This window comes from Mustelus asterias, chromosome 14, assembly GCF_964213995.1.
Source record: "Mustelus asterias chromosome 14, sMusAst1.hap1.1, whole genome shotgun sequence".
NCBI classification, from domain to species: Eukaryota; Metazoa; Chordata; class Chondrichthyes; order Carcharhiniformes; family Triakidae; genus Mustelus; species Mustelus asterias.
The window spans coordinates 74,725,858-74,746,309 of NC_135814.1; the positions used below are offsets into that span (position 1 = coordinate 74,725,858).

A 20,452-nucleotide genomic window follows, 5' to 3' on the forward strand; every position below is an offset into this window, starting at 1 on the left:
TTTGCAAAACACATTTAACAACCCAGCTGAGTAATTAACCAGGTACAACATTCCGCACCTGTTGAGCTGCATTCGCATCATGTGTTAATGTTTCTGGATCATGCATTGATTCCAGAGCCTCAAGAGCTTTCTCTGGTCGCCCCAGTTGCTGTTGTAAGGTTGACAGGGAAATACGTGCATCCAAGTGCAAAGGTGCCATTGCCACCACTTTAGCGTAGCTCTCTGCTGCCAGCTCCATGTGTCCCAAGGCTTTCAAACACTCTGAAGTTAGAAAATTAAAATTGAGCATAGCACTTTGCTTTTCTCAAAACTGTTTTCTATTCTTTTCACTTCCCTTCCCATTAATACGTTTTCCACATGTCCTTGCAATCAAGTAGGACACAAGCATAAATAAAGAAAATATCAATAGAATGCAACAGAATACAGTAAATGAGTCAACTGACAGCTTAAGTTCTTCAGAAAATTAATAATATGTCTCACACAAAGCTAGCCCAACTACATATTACAGCAAAGGGAAGCTGGGCTCAATCTGAAGAGTGGGGTTGTTCCACACCAGTAAAGTTTCATGATTGGCACCATTTTGGTGCCATAACTATTCTTTCCTTTTGAATATTTTCATCAAACGTAAATAATTGATATTATCTTTCTAACTTTGTTTGAGTTGTTAGCAATGCTCTCATAACCACTTGAAATACACCTGAATGCTTTTCAAAATAAAGACTTCCACTTATTTATTATATCTCAGCAACATCCCAAAGTGTTTCAGATAGAATGAACTATTTTGAAAATACAGTCAATGTCCTTATGCAGGAAAACACTGAAGCTATTTTGCACACTGCATTACAACACAAGTAGTGATGAAATGAATAACCAACTAAATTGTTATGGATGTTGGTCAGGACAAAGAAACCTAAAATTCACAGAATCACAGAATTGTTACAGCACAGAAGGTGACCATTCGACCCATCATGTCTGTACCAGCTCTCCAAATGAGCAATGACTGAATTCATTCTCCTGTCTTTTCCCTGTACCTCTGCACATTGTTTCCATTGAAATAATCATCAAATGTCCTCTTGAATGCCTCAATTGAATCAGCCTCTATCACACTTCCAAGCAGTGCATTCCAGACCCGAAACACTCGCTGTGTGAAAAAGTTTTTTTCTCACATTACATTTGTTTCTTTTGCAAGTCACTTTAAATTTGTGCCCTCTTGTTCTTGATCCTTATATGATGAGAACAGTTTCTCCCTAGCTGCACCGTCCAGCCCACTGGTGATTTTGAACACTACTACCAAATCTCTTTCTAGCCTTCTTCTCTCCAAGAAGAAGAGTCTCAACCTCTCCAATCTATCCTCATAACTGAAGTTTCTCATCCCTGGAACCATTTTGTAAACCTCGTCTCCACTCTCTCCAATATGTTTGAATCCTTCCTATAGTGTGGTGCCTAGAACTGTGCACAATATCCAGCCAAGGTCCATCTAGTGTCTTGTACAAGTTCAGCATAACTTCCTTGCTCTTGTCCTCCATGCGCCTATTATCAAAGCCGAGTATACTGTACTCTTCATTAACTGTTCTCTCCACCTGGTCTGCTACCTTCAATGATCTATGCACATATACTCTCAGATCCCTCTGTCCCAGCACCTCTTAGGAATTGTACCTATTATTTTATATTGTCTGTAATCTCCTTTCTACCAAAATACATCACCTCACACTTCTCTGCATTGAATTTAATCTGCCACCTATCTGCGCACTCTGCCAACTTATTTATGCCCTTTTGAAGTTCTACATTGTTCTCTTCACAGGTTTCAATGCCTCCAAGTTTCATGTCATCTGCAAACTTTGAAATTGTTCCCTGCACACCAAGGTCTAGATCATTAATATATATCAGGAAAAGCAAGGGTCCCAATACCAACGCCGGGGAACACCACTACAGACCATCCTCCAGCCCAAAAAATATCCATTGACTCTCTGCTTCCTATTATTCAGCCAGTTTTACATCCACGTTGCTACTGTCCCTTTTATTCCATGAGCTATAACTTCTCTCAAGTCTGTTGTGTAGCAGTGTTAAATGCGATAATATCTGGAACGTCTACTTAACCATGGGCCTCAGTTACACATCTCATCTGAATGATGTCACCCGTGACAATGCAGCATTCTCACAGTAATGCACTAGGATGTAATCCTAGATTAAATGCTTAGGAACTAGAGTGGGGTTTGAATCCAGATTGCTTATTTGATCCAGATCACTAATAATTCACTTCCACGTGAATATGGCATTGCAGGCACAGAGGGAAATGTGTTTCACCACCATCACAAAATTCCCCAAGGCGCAGGGCACCATTGATTGCATTCATATGCTCTTTAAGGCATCCAGTGATTGTCCAGTCAAATTCATCAACAGGAAGGGCTTGCACTCGCACAACATGCAGCTATTTTGCAATGACAAGAGCAGCCTTCACATGTGCATTCACTTTACTGGAGGCTGCCATGACTGCTTCATCACCCTGTAATCCAGGTTCCCGCAGCTCCTCATTCCACCCTTCAAAGTCCATTGATAGATTCTACATTCCCATGTCACTGACTGCTGAAGAACCCTTGACTGAGCTGCGGCATTCCAAAAGGGTGCATAAGTCTCCGGACTAGTGAATTATGAACTGTTCTCCCCTGGTGTCCCTTTTGTAATATTGTTCTTTCTCTACTTATCTGTTAACTGTTTTTCTTTTTGTTTTATCATGGGTCGTACAAGAGGTTAGGGAGGGAAGGAATGTGGCAACATGGCCCTTTAAGGGGAGATCCTTTGCAGACTATGTGATCAGGCCGGAGCCAATGGAGCGAGCACATGAACCTGAGCCAATCGGGAGGGAGGGAGCTGGAGATCTTCAGTCAGAGTAAGGACGTTGAACGGAGTGGACCTGTATTAGGCATGCTATTGAACACTTTGTGTATATAGTTCTTATTATTAATAAACCCTTTTAGCTAATTGTTTGCCACATCAAGTTGCCTTGAGTTATTGCGCAAAAAATAAAGGAATCCATCAATGATGGCAACTCCAACAGCAATGAATTTTATTAAACTTGGTTTGTGAATTTGCCTTTTATAACTCAGAAATCAAACATCTCTTTTTTAACCAAACATTTAACAATATTACTTTAAATTGCTTGTTAAAGTATAATGGACCATAAAAATGCTATACTATTTGGCTAACTCTAGATTTCAAATTGATAAGCAAGAAATTAAGAAATCACAAAATCACAGAATTGTTACAGCATGGGAGGCCATTTGGCCCATTATGTCTGCATCTGTTCTCCGAATGAGCATTTTACCGAGTATTATTCTCCTGCCTTCTCCCCATAATCCTGCCAATTGTTTATTTTCAAATAATCATCCAATTCACGGTGGCACAGTGGTTAGCACTGCTGCCTCACAGTGCTAGGGACCCGAGTTCGATTTCCTGCTTGGGTCACTGTCTGTGTGGAGTTTGCACGTTCTCTCCGTGTCTGCGTGGGTTTCCTTCGGGTGCTCCAGTTTCCTCCCACAGTCTGAAAGACGTACTGGTTAGTTGCATTGACCCAAACAGGTGCCGGAGTGTGGCAACTATGGGAATTTCATAGTAACTTATTGCAGTGTTAATGTAAGCCTTACTTGTGACTAATAACCTTTAATCTTTTCCTTCTTGACTGCCCCATTCAAACTTGCCTTCACCACACTCTCAGGCAGTGCATTCCAGACCCTAACCACTCGCTATGTGAAGAAGATTTTGCTTCGAGGAAAAGCTACCATTGGATACAAAAGCAACATAGTGTTCCTTGTAACTTGAAACTGAATTGATCTCATTCTCCAATATGCAGCATATTGCTCTTTTTTTAAGTTTATTTCAAGCCTATTTCCCCAGTTTAAGATTCTTTCAATAACATTCACTATACTGTAAAAACATTTACTTTAAATAAAAAAGTTCAGATTATCAGTTTTTCAGTCGTTACCTGCATGACGAAGCCAAACAACTGCAAGGTTGTATCGTTCTGAACAGACAAGGGCGCTCAAAAGGGGCAATGCAGAGTTATACTCTCCAATCTCTAAAAAAGCCTCAGCCACATCTAAATAAAGGTCTCCCATGTCTTCAGGGTTCTGTTCCATTAAGTTGGTCATCAAAAGCTAAAGATGAAGAAAATTTGATTGCAAGTTAACAATAGCAAAACAAAAGAGCATTGTTATCTTTAAAAGTTGCAGTTTAATGAAATTCTGTCTTCATTGAATTTTAAAATAGACTCCAATTGAATTAAAAGCACAATGCAAGTTTGCAAACATAGGATCGGTGCATGGGAATAATAAGAATTACAATTACTATTAACTGCCACCAAAAAGCTGCATTCTGTAACTTCAGATGAAGAGCAAATGCTTTTGGGTACATTTCAATTCCAGCAAGTTAGAATCTGATGCTTCTAGCAAGAATCCAATGTTTAAAATAACAATTTAGCATTCAAATCAAAACTCTGAATCACTATATTAAAGAAAATCCACTTTTTTTCCTCAAAAAAAATGGCATTGGCTCTTTTGTTCATCTTTAATGGTAACATTATATTCACAATATGTGAATACGTTACAACATGTCAATATGTTACCAATATGTTGCAACATGTGAATATAATGCTACCATTCACAGCTCCAGGGACCTGGGTTCGATTCCTGGCTTGGATCACTGTCTGTGTGGAGTTTGCACATTCTCCTTGTGTCTGCGTGGGTTTCCTCCGGGTGCTCCGGTTTCCTCCCACAGTCCAAAGATGTGCGGGTTAGGTTGATTGGCCATGCAAAAAAAAAAATTGCCCTTAGTGTTCTGAGATGCGTAGGTTAGAGGGATTAATGGGTAAATATGTAGGGGTATGGGGGTAGGACCTGGGTGGGTTTGTGGTCGGTGCAGACTCGATGGGCCGAATGGCCTCTTTCTGTACTGTAGGGTTTCTATGATTTCTATGATTAAACATGAACAAAAGAGCCAAAGCCATTTTTGAGACATAAAAATGGATTTTCTTTAATGAAGGGATTCAGAGTTTTGATTTGGATGCTAAATTGCAATTTTAAACTGGTTGTATATTAAATAATCATACAGCAGAATAAAGTGTATTAGAATGTGCTGAATATATTTTATTGGGGAAAAGTTAATTTGCCAGGAATTCAAAAACTGCAAAAGGAAAGAAGAATTGAATGGGATAGCAGGTTAAAAGATTATCCTTTCACAACTGGGATGAGACTTCACTTGGCTTGAATTGCGAGGACACAATGCTCACTACTCGCTGAAAAAGTCCGAACTGAAGTCTGTTCAATGGGTGTGATCTTACCGGCCGTTCATGCCACGCTCCTGCTGCAGTGAGGTTGGAGAGTTTGATGCCCAGCCAAATCGCCGATCACTGCAGTGGGATGGGAAAATCCCGTCGGCATGAACGGTGGTAACATTCCAGCCCATGTCTTTTTGACCTAGGTCGTCATCTGAATGAATCTGCAGCCGCATACCTATTTGTAATTTGGCACCAACTAGCACTAAACTAGCAGTCAAAGGGAAATGTTACAGCCACTATGGGAAACTGATTGCCACACTGATGAAAGCAGAGGTTCAGGTGGACCATTGGAACAGTGTTCAGTGACCGTTAGCCTAAGAGAATTTGATGCTTTCCAAGCACTGGCTCCTTCACTTAGATAAAGCGAAACAAAATGTTCAGTCCTGTTTTTTATTTTAGTAACAAATGCAGAACCAGTCATTTAAAGTGAATTATTGCAAAAACTATTTTGATAATCTGAAATTTATTTATACCCTATATTGGTCGTAATTTAGTATAAAAATCATGCTGCGTTGAAACTTACGTCAAGAGGCTGGAGGATATGAAGGTGGATCAGGCACACTATTAGCTTTACTCGTATATCGATGGGAACTGTTTCTGGGATCTGACAGTTGTACGTAATATCTATGATCAAAAAAAAAGAGAATAGTTTGATTTGAATTCTCTTCATCACGGTTTCATTTCTTCTCCACACTCCATTTTTCATTACTTTCTCTCCATTTCCAATACCTGAGCAGCATACTTTAGAAAAAGGCCTGTGCTGCAAAAAGAGCTGATATATTCCCAGGCTATTAATAATATCGTGACCACCTGGCTCTTCAAAATGGCCATGAGTGACTCACCCTCTAGCCTTCTGCCACTTCTGATCAAAACTGGAAACTTACGACATGGAGAATTAAGACATGCTGATAAACTGTACTTCAATTCACTGGCATCTTAATGCATCTTTCTTATCACCCCTAATACTTCCATGGCTTAATGTCCATCCCTTTGACTCCCCCTTTATTGTATTCCTACCCTCATTATGTAAAGCACGTGCAGACTTTTTCTATATTAAAGGCTCTATATAAATAGAAGTTGGTGCTTAACTCGCAGAATATTTTTGCCTGGCTCTCCAAGACACTTAAAAAGCTCTATTATTTTCGAAACTCAGGAAGCATCTGGATTTCCATGCATTTCATTGGTGATTTTGCATTACAGCTATTGTAAGTACAGGTTTAAAATGGTACCAGGATTCTTGACATTTTCTGTACAAGGAAAACAGAACAACTTTATTGTTAACTCACATAAAGCTTCACACAAAAAAACAAATTATCTGTATATAAGTGTTATGTATGATAGGGGCACACCTCTACTGGAAAATGTGTACAATTTTATGTAAGAAACAATTGCACTTAAAATAGCGCCTTTTATAGAAAAGTACTGTATGCAAAACATAATGCTACGGTGTTCCAACGTGCTGTAACCACATTATTAACAAATACAATGGGGACATTGAAGGAAAGCTAAATAACAGGGGGAAACAATTCTCATTCTTTAAACATTAAGGATGTTTTAATCCCTACAGCCAGCCAGGTCTTAAAGTACTTCCCCAGTCTTACAGTACTTCCCCAGAGCGGAGAAGCTACGGCATCTCCTCCGGAGCCTTCAACATGTCATTGATGAAGACGAACATCTTGCCAAGGCCATCCCCACACCCCCACTTCTTGCCTTCAAACAACCACGCAATCTCAAACAGACCATTGTCCGCAGCAAACTACCCAGCCTTCAGGAGAACAGTGACCACGACACCACACAACCCTGCCACAGCAACCTCTGCAAGACGTGCCGGATCATCGACACGGATGCCATCATCTCACGTGAGAACACCATCTACCAGGTACGCGGTACCTACTCTTGCAACTCGGCCAACGTTGTCTACCTGATATGCTGCAGGAAAGGATGTCCCGAGGCATGGTACATTGGGGAAACCATGCAGACACTACGACAACAGATGAATGAACACCGCTCAACAATCACCAGGCAAGACTGTTCTCTTCCTGTGGGAGAGCACTTCAGCAGTCACGGGCATTCAGCCTTGGATCTTCAGGTAAGCGTTCTTCAAGGCGGCCTTCACGACACACGACAGCGCAGAGTCGCTGAGCAGAAACTGATAGCCAAGTTCCGCACACATGAGGATGGCCGAAACCGGGATGTTGGATTTATGTCACATTATCAGTAACCCCCACAGCTTGCCCCCTGGACTTGCAGAATCTCACTAGCTGTTCTGTCTGGAGGCAATACACATCTCTTTAACCTGTGATTAATGCTCCCTCCACCCACATTGTCTGTACCTTTAAGACCTGGCTGGCTGTAGGGATTCGCATTCTAATCAATATTCTGTAACTTGATTTTGTGTCTGTGCACTGTTTGAGAGCACATTTCCACTCCATCTGACGAAGGAGCAGCGCTCCGAAAACTTATGGTATTTGCTACCAAATAAACCTGTTGGACTTTAACCTGGTGTTGTGAGACTTCTTACTGTGTTCACCCCAGTCCAACGCCGCCATCTCCACATCAAGTCAGATACAGCACAGCTAGGTATAAAGTTTCCTTCACTCTTTCAACAACACGGTGACATGGTGGCACAGTGGTTAGCACTGTTGCCTCAAAGTACCAGGGACCTTGGGTGACTGTGTGGAGTTTGCACATTTCCCCTTAACTGCATGGATTTCCTCCAGTTGCAACAGTTTCCTCCCACAGTCCAAAGATGTGCGGGTTGGTTGATTGGCCATGCTAAATTGCCCCTTAGAGTCAGGGAATTAGCAGGGTGAATACGTGGGGTTACGGGGATAGAGCCTGGGTGGGACTGTCATCACTGCAGGCTTGATGGGCCGAATGGCTTCCTTCTACACTGTAGGGATTCTATGATTCTATGAACACTGCTCAACCCCAACATCAGAGGAGCATTGCTTACGACATACTGACAGTTTCCCCCATTTTCCACACCATCAACCCTATGGGCTCCAATCTATATATCCAATGTCCAAGGGAGTTGGCCAATTTGTGCTGAATTGGGAACATTTTATGCGATCGGTCCCATGTTCATTAATTATCAGAAGATTTGGAATTCATTCCATTTTGGACCCTTGCTGTCAGCAGAAAGAGGACTCAGTCATCCTCAAGTTAGATACAAACAAGATAGCTATGGTGAAAGGCAAGTGGCAATCGCACTGCACCATAACAATAATTTACATTTATATAGCATTAGGGTACCAGAGCAGTAACCCCAAAGTATGTTATGAAGCCTGACTAAACCCCAACAGTTTTTTTTTAATTTTGGCATTAGTGTGAGGAAAAGGTGTTTCACACCAGGTGACTAGGAAACTTTTATCACAACAAACTTTATTTAACATTACAGTTTAACTATAGCAAATGGATTAGCCTGGAACGCCTAGATTACAAGGACACCTATGTCAGACTCCTATTTATTGACTACAGCTCAGCCTTCAACACTATTATTCCCAGGAAACTCATCTCCAAACTCCGTGGCCTGGGCCCCGGCACCTCCCTCTGCGACTGGATCCTGAACTTCCTAACCCACAGACCGCAATCAGTAAGGATAGGCAACAACACCTCCTCCACGATCATCCTCAACACCGGTGCCCCACAAGGCTGTGTTCTCAGCCCCCTACTATACTCCTTATACACCTATGACTGTGCGGCCAAATTCTCCTCCAATTCGATTTTCAAGTTTGATGACACCACCGTAGTGGGTCGGATCTCAAACAATGACGAGACAGAGTACAGGAATGAGATAGAGAATCTGGTGAACTGGTGCGGCAACAATAATCTCTCCCTCAATATCAACAAAATGAAGGAGATTGCCATTGACTTCAGGAAGCATAAGAGAAGAACATGCCCCTGTCTACATCAATGGGGACGAAGTAGAAAGGGTCGAGAACTTCAAGTTTTTAGGTGGCCAGGTCACCAACAATCTGTCCTCGTCCCCCCCATGTCAACAAAGAACAAAGAACAATACAGCACAGGAACAGGCCCTTCGGCCCTCCAAGCCCACGCCGCTCCCCGGTCCAGGATTGAATCCTGAATCCAGGATCCCCGCCCAATTTTCCAGCCTATCTACATACTAATATCCTATCCACCGAGCTGTCCCTCACAGCTACGATGCTTTGTTCATCACAACCTAGTAACTCACCCCCACCCCCCCATTCCAGACCATGTGATCTCCAGGGAGAGGCGAAAACCCAGAGTGAAAACCCCAGGGCCAATATGGGGAAAAAAAATCTGGGAAATTCCTCTCCGACCCCCTGAGGCGATCGAAACGAGTCCAGGAGATCACACTGGCCCTGATCGGAAAATGCTTCCCAACCCTATTCATTTCCACTTCCACGAACACCATATGAATTCCCTGCCCCCGAGACAGGTTCCCAACTATCCGTAGTCTCGCTCTGTACTGGCACCAGCAAGGTGATCATAGAATGAAGCCTTGAAACGAGAAACAAAGAACAATTAGCTCGCGCCGCTCCCTGGTCCAAACTAAACCACTCTTTTGTATCCCTCCATTCCCACTCCGTTCATATAGCTGTCTAGATAAGTCTTAAACGTTCCCAGTGTGTCCGCCTCCACCACCTTGCCCGGCAACACATTCCAGGCCCCCACGACCCTCTGTGTAAAATATGTCCTTCTGATATCTGTGTTAAACCTCCCCCCCTTCACCTTGAACCTATGACCCCTCGTGAACGTCACCACCGACCCGGGGAAAAGCTTCCCACCATTCATCCTATCTATGCCTTTCATAATTTTATACACCTCTATTAAGTCTCCCCTCATCCTCCGTCTTTCCAAGAAGAACAACCCCAGTTTCCCCAATCTCTCCTCATAACCATTCCCTTCCATACCAGGCAACATCCTGGTAAACCTCCTCTGTACTCTCTCCAAAGCCTCCACGTCCTTCTGGTAGTGTGGCGACCAGAACTGGACGCAGTATTCCAAATGCGGCCGAACCAACGTTCTATACATCTGCAACATCAGACCCCAACTTTTATACTCTATGCCCCGTCCTATAAAGGCAAGCATGCCATATGCCTTCTTCACCACCTTCTCCACCTGTGACGTCACCTTCAAAGATCTGTGGACTTGCACACCCAGGTCCCTCTGCGTCTCTACACCCTTTATGGTTCTTCCATTTATCGTGTAGCTCCTCCCTACATTATTCCCACCAAAATGCATCACTTCGCATTTATCAGGATTGAACTCCATCTGCCATTTCCTTGCCCAAGTTTCCAGCCTATCTATATCCTTCTGTAGCCTCTGACAATGTTCCTCACTATCTGCAAGTCCTGCCAGTTTTGTGTCGTCCGCAAACTTACTGATCACCCCAGTTACTCCTTCTTCCAGATCATTTATATAAATCACAAACAGCAGAGGTCCCAATACAGAGCCCTGCGGTACTCCACTAGTCACAGGCCTCCAGCCGGAAAAAGACCCTTCCACTACCACCCTCTGTCTTCTATGACCAAGCCAGTTCTCCACCCATCTAGCCACCTTCCCCTTTATCCCATGAGATCCAACCTTTTTCACTAGCCTACCATGAGGGACTTTGTCAAACGCTTTACTAAAGTCCATATAGACAACATCCACGGCCCTTCCTTCGTCAACCATTTTGGTCACTTCTTCAAAAAACACCACCAGGTTAGTGAGGCATGACCTCCCTCTCACAAAACCATGCTGACTATCGTTAATGAGTTTATTCCTTTCTAAATGCGCATACATCCTATCTCTAAGAATCTTCTCCAACAACTTCCCCACCACGGACGTCAAGCTCACCGGCCTATAATTACCCGGGTTATCCTTCCTACCCTTCTTAAATAACGGGACCACATTGGCTATCCTCCAATCCTCTGGGACCTCACCTGTGTCCAGTGACGAGACAAAGATTTGCGTCAGAGGCCCAACGATTTCACCTCTCGTCTCCCTGAGCAGCCTTGGATAGATTCCATCAGGCCCTGGGGATTTGTCAGTCTTTATTTTCTCTAACAAACCTAACACTTCCTCCTTTGTAATGGAGATTTTCTCCAACGGTTCAACACTCCCCTCCGAGACACTCCCAGTCAACACATCCCTCTCCTTTGTGAATACCGACGCAAAGTATTCATTTAGGATCTCCCCTACTTCTTTGGGCTCCAAGCATAAGTCCCCACTTTTGTCCCTGAGAGGTCCGATTTTTTCCCTAACAACCCTTTTGTTCCTAACGTATGAATAAAATGCCTTGGGATTCTCCTTAATCCTGTCTGCCAAGAACATTTCGTGACCCCTTTTTGCTCTTCTAATTCCCCGTTTGAGTACTTTCCTACTTTCTTTGTACTCCTCCAGAGCTCCCTCCGTTTTTAGCTGCTTGGACCTAACATACGCCTCTCTTTTCTTTTTGACCAGTCCCTCAATTTCCCTGGTTATCTACGGTTCTCTAATCCTACCCTTCCTATCCTTTTTTACAGGCACATGCTTGTCCTGTAGCCCTAACAACCGTTCCTTAAAAGACTGCCACATACCAGCTGTGGATTTACCCTCAAACAGCCTCTCCCAATCAAGAGCTGCCAATTTCTGCCTGATCCCAATAAAGTTAGCCTTCCCCCAATCCAACACCTTACCCTTGGGACACCACTCATCCTTTTCCATCACTATCCTAAAGCTAACAGAATTGTGGTCGCTATTTGCCACATGTTCCCCTACCAAAACTTTGAAGACCTGACCGGGCTCATTCCCCAGTACCAGGTCCAGTATAGCCCCCTCTCTAGTCGGGCTGTCTACATATTGTTCCAACGAACCCTCCTGTACACATTTTACAAATTCCTCACCATCCAGAGTCCCTGCCCTCAGCGATTTCCAGTCTATACCAGGGAAATTGAAGTCTCCCACTACAACAACCCTATTTTTCCTGCACCTATCCAGTATCTCCTGACATATCCATTCTTCCACTTCCCTTGGGCTGTTGGGGGGCCTGTAGTACACCCCCAACATAGTGACTGCGCCTTTCCTGTTTCTAAGCTCCACCCAGAGTGACTCGTTACACGACCCCTCTGAATTGTCCTCCCTCTGCACCGCTGTAATATGCTCTCCAACTAATACCGCTACTCCCCCACCTCTTTTGGCCCCTCCTCGCCTAAAACACTTGTACCCTGGAATATTCAGCTGCCAGTCCTGTCCCTCTTTCAACCAAGTCTCTGTCACCGCAACCACATCCAAATTCCTCGTGCGCATTAAGGCCCCAAGTTCGTCTGTCTTACCTGCTACGCTCCTTGCATTGAAGTATAAGCACTCCAGACCTCCAGGCTCAGTGAGGTCGTCCTCCCCCAGAGTGCTCTTCTTCTTTGCCAGCCTTGTCCCAGCCCCAAGCTCGTCCCCAGCCTCCACACTTATAGACCTAATAGTTTGATCCCCACCCCCCTGCCATACTAGTTTAAACCCCCCCGAACTGCACTAGCAAAGCTCCCAACCAGGATATTTGTGCCCTTCCAACTTAGTTGTGACCCCTCCCTCTTGTACAGGTGCCATCCTCTCCTGAAAACCTCCCATTGATCTATGAAAATGAAGCCCTCCCTCCTGGACCAGTCCTTTAGCCAGGAAAACTATAGTCGACACTATAGTTAAGAAAGTTCACCAATGCTTCTACTTTCTCAGAAGACTAAGGAAATTTGGCAGGTCAACTACGACTCTCACCAACCTTTACAGATGCACCATAGGAAGCATTCTTTCTGGTTGTATCAGGCTCCTGCTCTGTATCAGGCTCCTGCTCTGCCCAAGACCACAAGGAACTACAAAAGGTTGTGAATGTAGCCCAATCCATCACGCGAACCAGCCTCCCATCCATTGACTCTGTCTACACTGCCCGCTGCCACGACTAAGCAGCCAGCATAATTAAGGACCCCACGCACCCTGGACATTCTCTCTTCCACCTTCTTCCTTTGGGAAAAAGATTCAAAAGTCTGAGGTCACATACCAACTGACTCAAGAACAGCTTCTTCCCTGCTGCTGTCAGACTTTTGAATGGACTTACCTTGCATTAAGTTGATCTTTCTCTATACCCTAGCTATGACTGTAACACTACATTCTGCACTCTCGTGTTTCCTTCTCTACGAACGGTATGTTTTGTCTGTAACAATACTTTTCACTGTATAATACATGTGGCAATAATAAATCAAATCAAAGCTTAACTTTTACCAATTCAAATACTTAAACATGACAAGGTAAAATTCTTAACTGCTAATTTATTTCTATTAGTTCCAATTCATAGACTCATAGAATCCCTACAGTACAGAAGGAGGCCATTCGGCCCATCGAGTCGGTACCGATCACAATCACACCCAGGCTCTATTCCCGTAACTCTCATTTACCCTGCTAATCCCCCGACACTAGAGTTAATTTAGCATGGCCAATCAACCTTTGGATGTTCAAGCAATATTTCTCTTATAGACTTAACACCCCACTTTAAAATCAGTTAGAAAACTCCAAGGCTTACGTGCTTGTACTTGTGAACAGTCCTAGAACCTTTGAACATTCTGGTGAGGGAAACAACTTTCTTTTGACAGCCTCAAACAGCAGCCTCCAGAGAGAGAGAGAGACAGAAAGAGACCCACCTCTTGCTTCTTTAAGGACCAGGCAGAAACTGAATGCTTTAAAATCAAAGAGAACTATATGTTCTTCCTGAAAGCAATTACATGACTCTGCCTCTGTCAATCAACCTCAACAAAGCCCTACTCTGAAACTCCAGAGGAAAAATCAAAATAAACAAAATTGCAATTAACTCAGATTAAAACAAACACATCCCTGGCTAAAATCAATCATTAGCCTGCATTCTCAGCATTTGAGCTGCCTGGTGCAGACAAATCAGCACTGTGTAAAAGAGCTGAATTTTAAACATACCATTTACAAGGAACATGATATAAATACATTTCTTAAAGGCACAGTATCATCACAACAGTGCCTTAACAAAAATCCCAAGTTGAATCACCGAAACGTTATAAAACAAAATATGTTACGGAGCCACATAGAGAGATATTAGATCAGATGACCGAAAGCTATATTAAAGAGTTAAGTTTAAAAGAGTGCCTTAAAGGAGGAAAGGTTTAGGAAGTAAATTATAAGCTCAGGACCCAGATGTCTCAAGGCATTCCCACCAATGGTTGAGCAAATAAAATTCAAATACTCAAGAGGCCAGAATTAAATGAACACAAGAATTTGTAGGGCTGGACAATGGCTTCAGTCTTCTCAATATATAATCCAGTTCACAAGTACTTTTATCTATTAGTTTTAAACCTTCATAGCCTATCATAAACCATTTACGGTACAATACAGTTTTACCTTCTGTAGTTTCCTCTGAAAGATCTTGTTTTATGGCAATCTTTTCAACCACAACTTCAGTAAACTTAGTTATAATCTATGCAACAAAAAGAAAATTAGAACAATTCAATGAAAAATAAATAAAATTTCATCAGAGTGATAAGATCTACAATTTGCATGTCTTTATATCACATCAGTCATGTTCAAGAACTTGTCAGCAGCAATACAAAGAAGAATAGATGGGCACAGAAAGGGAAATTATTTTTTCTTTTGGAAAAGTGGGTGGCACGGTGTCACAGTGGTTAGGACTGCTGCCTTACAGTGCCAGGGACCCAGGTTCGATTCCAGCTGGGTGACTGGAGTTTGCACATTCTCCCCCATATCTGCGTGGGTTTCTTCCGGGTGTTCCGATTCCCTCCCACAGTCCAAAGATGTGCAAGTTAGGTGGATTGGTCGTGCAAAATTACCCATTCGTGTCCAAAGATGTGTAGGTTCGATGGATTAGCCATAGTAAATGTGCGGGGCTACAGGGATAGGGCTGGGGGGTGGGTCTGGTCAAGATGATGTTGTGGAGAGTCACTGCAACCTCGATGGCCTCCTTCTACACTGCAGGGATTCTATTCTATGGTAAAAAGGGGAGAGGAAGGAAGCAGTTACATTTTTAGCAGACATTCAGATGGAGAGAAATTTTAAAAGAAAATTTCAAAAGACAGAAATAATTGCACAAAGTGTAGTTTCAATGCAAAATCAGAGCGAGTGTGGAATACACGGTCAATTACTCTGCAGACTGAGACAAAATATGGCTCGTGAAGATTCCCCAAGTAGGGTGGACAAGGCCCTGGAGGGATTTGGAAGTAAGAATAAGGTTCTCAAAGTTAATTTGATCAAATATAAGAAAGTAGATGTCTTTAGAGATGATTTAGATGAGCAGAGTGTAAGACATTGCACACAAGAAGGCTACAGTGCTAAGTTAACTGGAGTTTATGAAGACTGTATGTGATGAAGTTGGCAAAAAGGACACTGGAGAAACAAGCCCACGAATTGAGGATGTCATACATAAAAACTTCACGCAGCAGTGAGATTTAAGAATCAGCAATGTGCTAAAGGTGATGGACTGGGTGTGGGCTTAAAAGCTTAGCTCAGAGTAAAGTAGAATGCAAAGATTACATCCCACCACGTTCACCATGATAGGGAGGTTTATGCAAATCAATCATGTTGACACTGGAGAGATTTCAGCTTTAAAATTTTGACTAAACCAAAGACTTGATGTCAAATAGTTAGACAAAGGTGGCCGCAATTAAATATGGTGGAATGTCAGACCATTCAAAATTGAGCTATAGTTTTAATCTCGGTACAAGATTAATTTGTACAAAAGCTTGACTGCCATACACACATGTAAAAAGTTGCAGCTCAGACAACTCAAGAAACAAGCTTCAATTATAATCAAAATATTTATGCAAATAAAGATATCTAATGTTAGATAATATCGACAGACTATGCTGTTGATCAGTCAATACATAGAAATCCACATGATCTGGTCATGGAATTTTGATATCTTTTCCTTCAAGGACAACTTAAGATTGAAGTGCTCTTGATAAATTATTTGAGATTCCGGATGGTTTCTCAAGATTTCAGTGTGCAACAGGCTTTCGTCTGCAAGGTCTCTTTCACATAGGAGCTTGGTTTGACATACATAACATGAGGAGGTTATGCAAGTTAACTGAAAGGGATGAATGGCACTTTTGTTATTTATAACCAATAAATAGGCTGAGATGCAAAGCAAAATACTTGCAATTTTATGTAAAGACCCTGCTTGGGCAATTCAGTAACCAGGCAAATTGGGTGAGAAGAAATAAAAGAAAATAATTTCCGTTTTGACTTACTGACTGAACTTCAGTTATATCGCAAAAGAGTATTCAAAATACAGAAGTGACTCTTTAGTTTTAACCTCTTTTAATAGATATCTTAACACTTAAACACATGTAGTTTAAGTCCAGTTTATTGGGAATCTGACTCAGTGCTGGGGTCTGGAGTCAAATAGATGGAGTGGGATATATGCACAGGGAAAGCACTACTTGCTCACAAATGCCTTACCTCTAATGCTTTATCATACTGTTTGCTTGACAGATACAATTCAGCTGCCATGTTAACATCCTCAGCAGAAACCAGGCTTTGATGTTTGCCGAGAGCCTCTTCCATCACACCAATAGCCGATGTAATATCGTTTGTTTCATAATAGCTCCTGAAAATATATATTTATGGTTTTATTTACAAATTAACCGAGGGCGTGATTTTCTGATCACGCCCACCCCGAGAGCGGAAATTCCTGGTTGACAGACCTTTAAACAATTGGTGAAATTTTCTGTCCTGTCCATGACAATTCCCAAGGTGGGCGGGACAGAAAAACTTACCTCTTAGTTCATAAATCAATGCTCTTCAAATTAAAAAATGTAGTCAAACATCAACTCCAATAAGAAAGGTGTGTGATGTGATTGTGATGGGGTCATGACTCAGATTCATTTCAATCTTAATGTTTCATTGAAGTTGATTCCTGACACTAAATTGTAAAGTGGTTATAAGACAATAAATGAACATTAGTGAGAGAATTCCTTTTTTAAAATTGCTGCTTCCAGCTTAATATAGGTGAGGTGTAGGTCAGGAGTTGATGTCAGGCTCAAAGGCGGACTGAAGAAAGGGTTAGAGGTTGTCTGTAAGCTAAATGAGAATTGCAACAGGTGGGTCTCCAACCAGTGGAGGACAGATGCAGATTCAGTCGTGTGGCAGCAAAGGAACAACTGACAGGAAAAGAATGTATATGGTCAACAGAAAAGGAAGTGAGAGCAACATCATGCAGGAAACAAAGGAAGGACTTCAGGACAAGAAGCAAAGGGTGTGGAGGCAAACAGCAAGAGAAGTAGCAACACCATGAAGAGGAAAAGATGGAAAGTCTGGACATATTCCTTTGGTCTTAGGGGAAAGGTCCACACATACGAATTTATGCAGTTTCTAACAAGCATGAGTGAGCTTGACTGATGATCTTAAATTAGCTGTTGTGTATTCTTGGCTTCCCATTGTCAAAAATACATTTACTATTTCACATTCTCATGTGGTTTCCCTGAATACAAGTCACATAAAATGGTCAAGAAGGTGTAGTTTATTTAGCAAAGTAGAGTAGTACTGTACCAAAGTTAGGTCGGCAGGTTGATCAATGTACTTGAAGAAACCAAAAATCCATAAGTCTGTGAAAACTTACTTTAGTAAGAAGTCTCACAACACCAGGTTAAAGTCCAACAGGTTTATTTGGTAGCACAAGCCACTAGCTTTCAGAGCGCTGCTCCTTCATCAGGTGAGTGGGAGTCGTGTTCACAAATAGGGCATATAAAGACACAAACTCAATTTAGAAGATAATGGTTGGAATGCGAGTCTTTACAGGTAATCAAGTCTTAAAGATACAGACAATGTGAGTGGAGAGAGGGTTAAGCACAGGTTAAAGAGATGTGTATTGTCTCCAGCCAGGACAGTTAGTGAGATTTTGCAAGCCCAGGCAAGTCGTGGGGGTTACAGATAGTGTGACATGAACCCAAGATCCCGGTTGAGACCGTCCTCATGTGAGCGGAACTTGGCTATCAGTTTCTGCTCAGCGATTCTGCGTTGTCGTGTGTCGTGAAGGCCACCTTGGAGAACGCTTGCCCGAGGATCAGAGGCTGAATGCCCGTGACTGCTGAAGTGTTCCCCAACAGGAACAGAAAACTCCTGCCTGGTGATTGTCGAGTGGTGTTCATTGACACATCTCTTTAACCTATGCTTAACCCTCTCCACTCACATTGTCTATACCTTTAAGACTTGATTACCTGTAAAGACTCACATTCCAACCATTATCTTGTAAATTGAGTTTGTGTTTTTATATGCCCTATTTGTGAACACGATTCCCACTCACCTGATGAAGGAGCAGCGCTCCGAAAGCTTGTGGCTTGTGCTACCAAATAAACCTGTTGGACTTTAACCTGGTGTTGTTAGACTTCTTACTGTACTTACCACAGTCCAACGCCAGCATCTCCACATCAAAACTTACTTTGCCATGTCTCTAGCCAGCTGCATGAAGTGCTCCCCATCAGTAGGTGGCAGAATGTTCAGGATGCGCCTATATCCATCCATAGCTAGCTTGTGTTCACCCAATTGTTCATATAGGCTGCAACGTTCCCACAGATATCGGACATTTGTTGTGTCATATTTTATGGCTTCATATTAAAAACAAAGCAGTTATGTGCAATAAATATTTTTTACAGTTTAAGATTACACATTTTAAACCATATTCCTCATATCCATACAAGTCTGAACGTGTAATTCATGAATGAATTCCCAAATAATTAGGAATTGTGTGATGATTTCAGCTTAATTTTTCCACGTTTCACCACACAAGTTGTTCAACAATTTTTCAGTAGGTTTGAGTTACAGAAATTAGATTTACGCAGACATAGAAATTTTGTAGGACTTATTGAATACATCAAAATACCTTTAGTCAAGTTAACAGAAATTAAATACATTCCTATCTGTATTCAGATTATTGTTCTAAAACTTAACCATCCTATCACGCAACAATGAAGAAATCCTGATTTTCATGCGATTTCATTTTCACAAAGACAGGTTTGCAGAATTACAAAAAGGTCACACCAAGTATAGCAATGATCTGCTTCCAGAATTGCAAGCAGAGCAATGGCAATGTGAGGATTTTCTACATTTAATAAAAACAAAGCACTTCAGAAGAGCTAGGATTATAAGTTTGATTGCTATTGACTTGGAGCTCAGGACCATAAACCCTGCAATTGAAAACTGCTGTCAGAAAAATGAATAATGATGCTGCATGAAGGATTTAGAAGTACCTGGTCAGACACAAGGAAAGGTCTGAATTTGTGGCAGTCCAAACAAAGCCGGTCATCAAAAATAATTTTAATAGCCATGTACATTAGTATAATTTTTAAAATCTAGTCATATATTTCCAATATCCAAAATGATAACCTTTAATATTCAAAGATTTATTATTTGAAAAAAGTGCTAGTTCTAATGCTGAAATTTAGTAAACTGTGCAGAAACCTGCCATAAAAATGTACAACTCCAAAACATTTACAACAGCTGTAATGGATATTAGGCTTTACTCAAGTATCTATGATGGTGGGGAACCTCGAGATTAAGCAAGATCATCTGGTTGGCACCTTTGACTAAAAGGTGCCAACCAGATGGCACAGTAGCACAGTGGTTAGCACTGCTGCTTCACAGCTCCAGGGACCTGGGTTCGATTCCCGGCTTGGGTCACTGTCTGTGTGGAGTTTGCACATTCTCCTCGTGTCTGCGTGGGTTTCCCCCGGGTGCTCCGGTTTCCTCCCACAGTCCAAAGATGTGCGGGTTAGGTTGATTGGCCATACTGAAATTGCCCCTAGTGTCCTGTGATGCATAGGTTAGAGGGATTAGTGGGTAAATGTGTGGGGATATGGGGGTAGGGCCTGGGTGGGATTGTGGTCGGTGCAGCCTCGATGGGCCGAATGGCCTCTTTCTGTACTGTAGGGTTTCTATGATTTCTATGATTTCTTCTATGATAAAAGCCTAATGCAAATACGTCAGCTTCATCTCTTGCAGTTACTTGCTGAGCTCCACATGGTTGAAGATCGGATGTTCTTTCCTAAAGCTTCCTTCACAAATTAGCTACCTGGTTCTCCACCTCTGTCCCAAACTGAACGTGGTAGAGGCACCTTGGTGACCATGGGACTGTTGTCCTCGGCATTGACTTTGGAC

At 42.3% G+C, this 20,452-nt stretch overlaps 1 protein-coding gene across 4 annotated transcripts in view; it reads right to left on the reverse strand.

Annotated features, from left to right (window-relative positions):
• The window catches only part of gtf3c3 (general transcription factor IIIC, polypeptide 3), a 75,696-nt gene that overhangs the window by 32,999 nt on the left and 22,245 nt on the right, over window positions 1-20,452 (reverse strand). For all 4 annotated transcript variants that reach the window (XR_013499556.1, XM_078228622.1, XM_078228623.1 and 1 more), the window contains exons 6-11: window positions 18,738-18,903; window positions 16,760-16,907; window positions 14,687-14,762; window positions 5,853-5,953; window positions 3,980-4,151; window positions 59-261 (exon numbers count right to left, since the gene is read on the reverse strand). Coding sequence is in view for 3 of the 4 variants with exons in the window: in XM_078228622.1 (XP_078084748.1) it covers window positions 59-261; window positions 3,980-4,151; window positions 5,853-5,953; window positions 14,687-14,762; window positions 16,760-16,907; window positions 18,738-18,903 (866 nt within the window). In the remaining variant the exon portion in view is untranslated. The remainder of the gene's footprint in view (window positions 1-58; window positions 262-3,979; window positions 4,152-5,852; window positions 5,954-14,686; window positions 14,763-16,759; window positions 16,908-18,737; window positions 18,904-20,452) is intronic.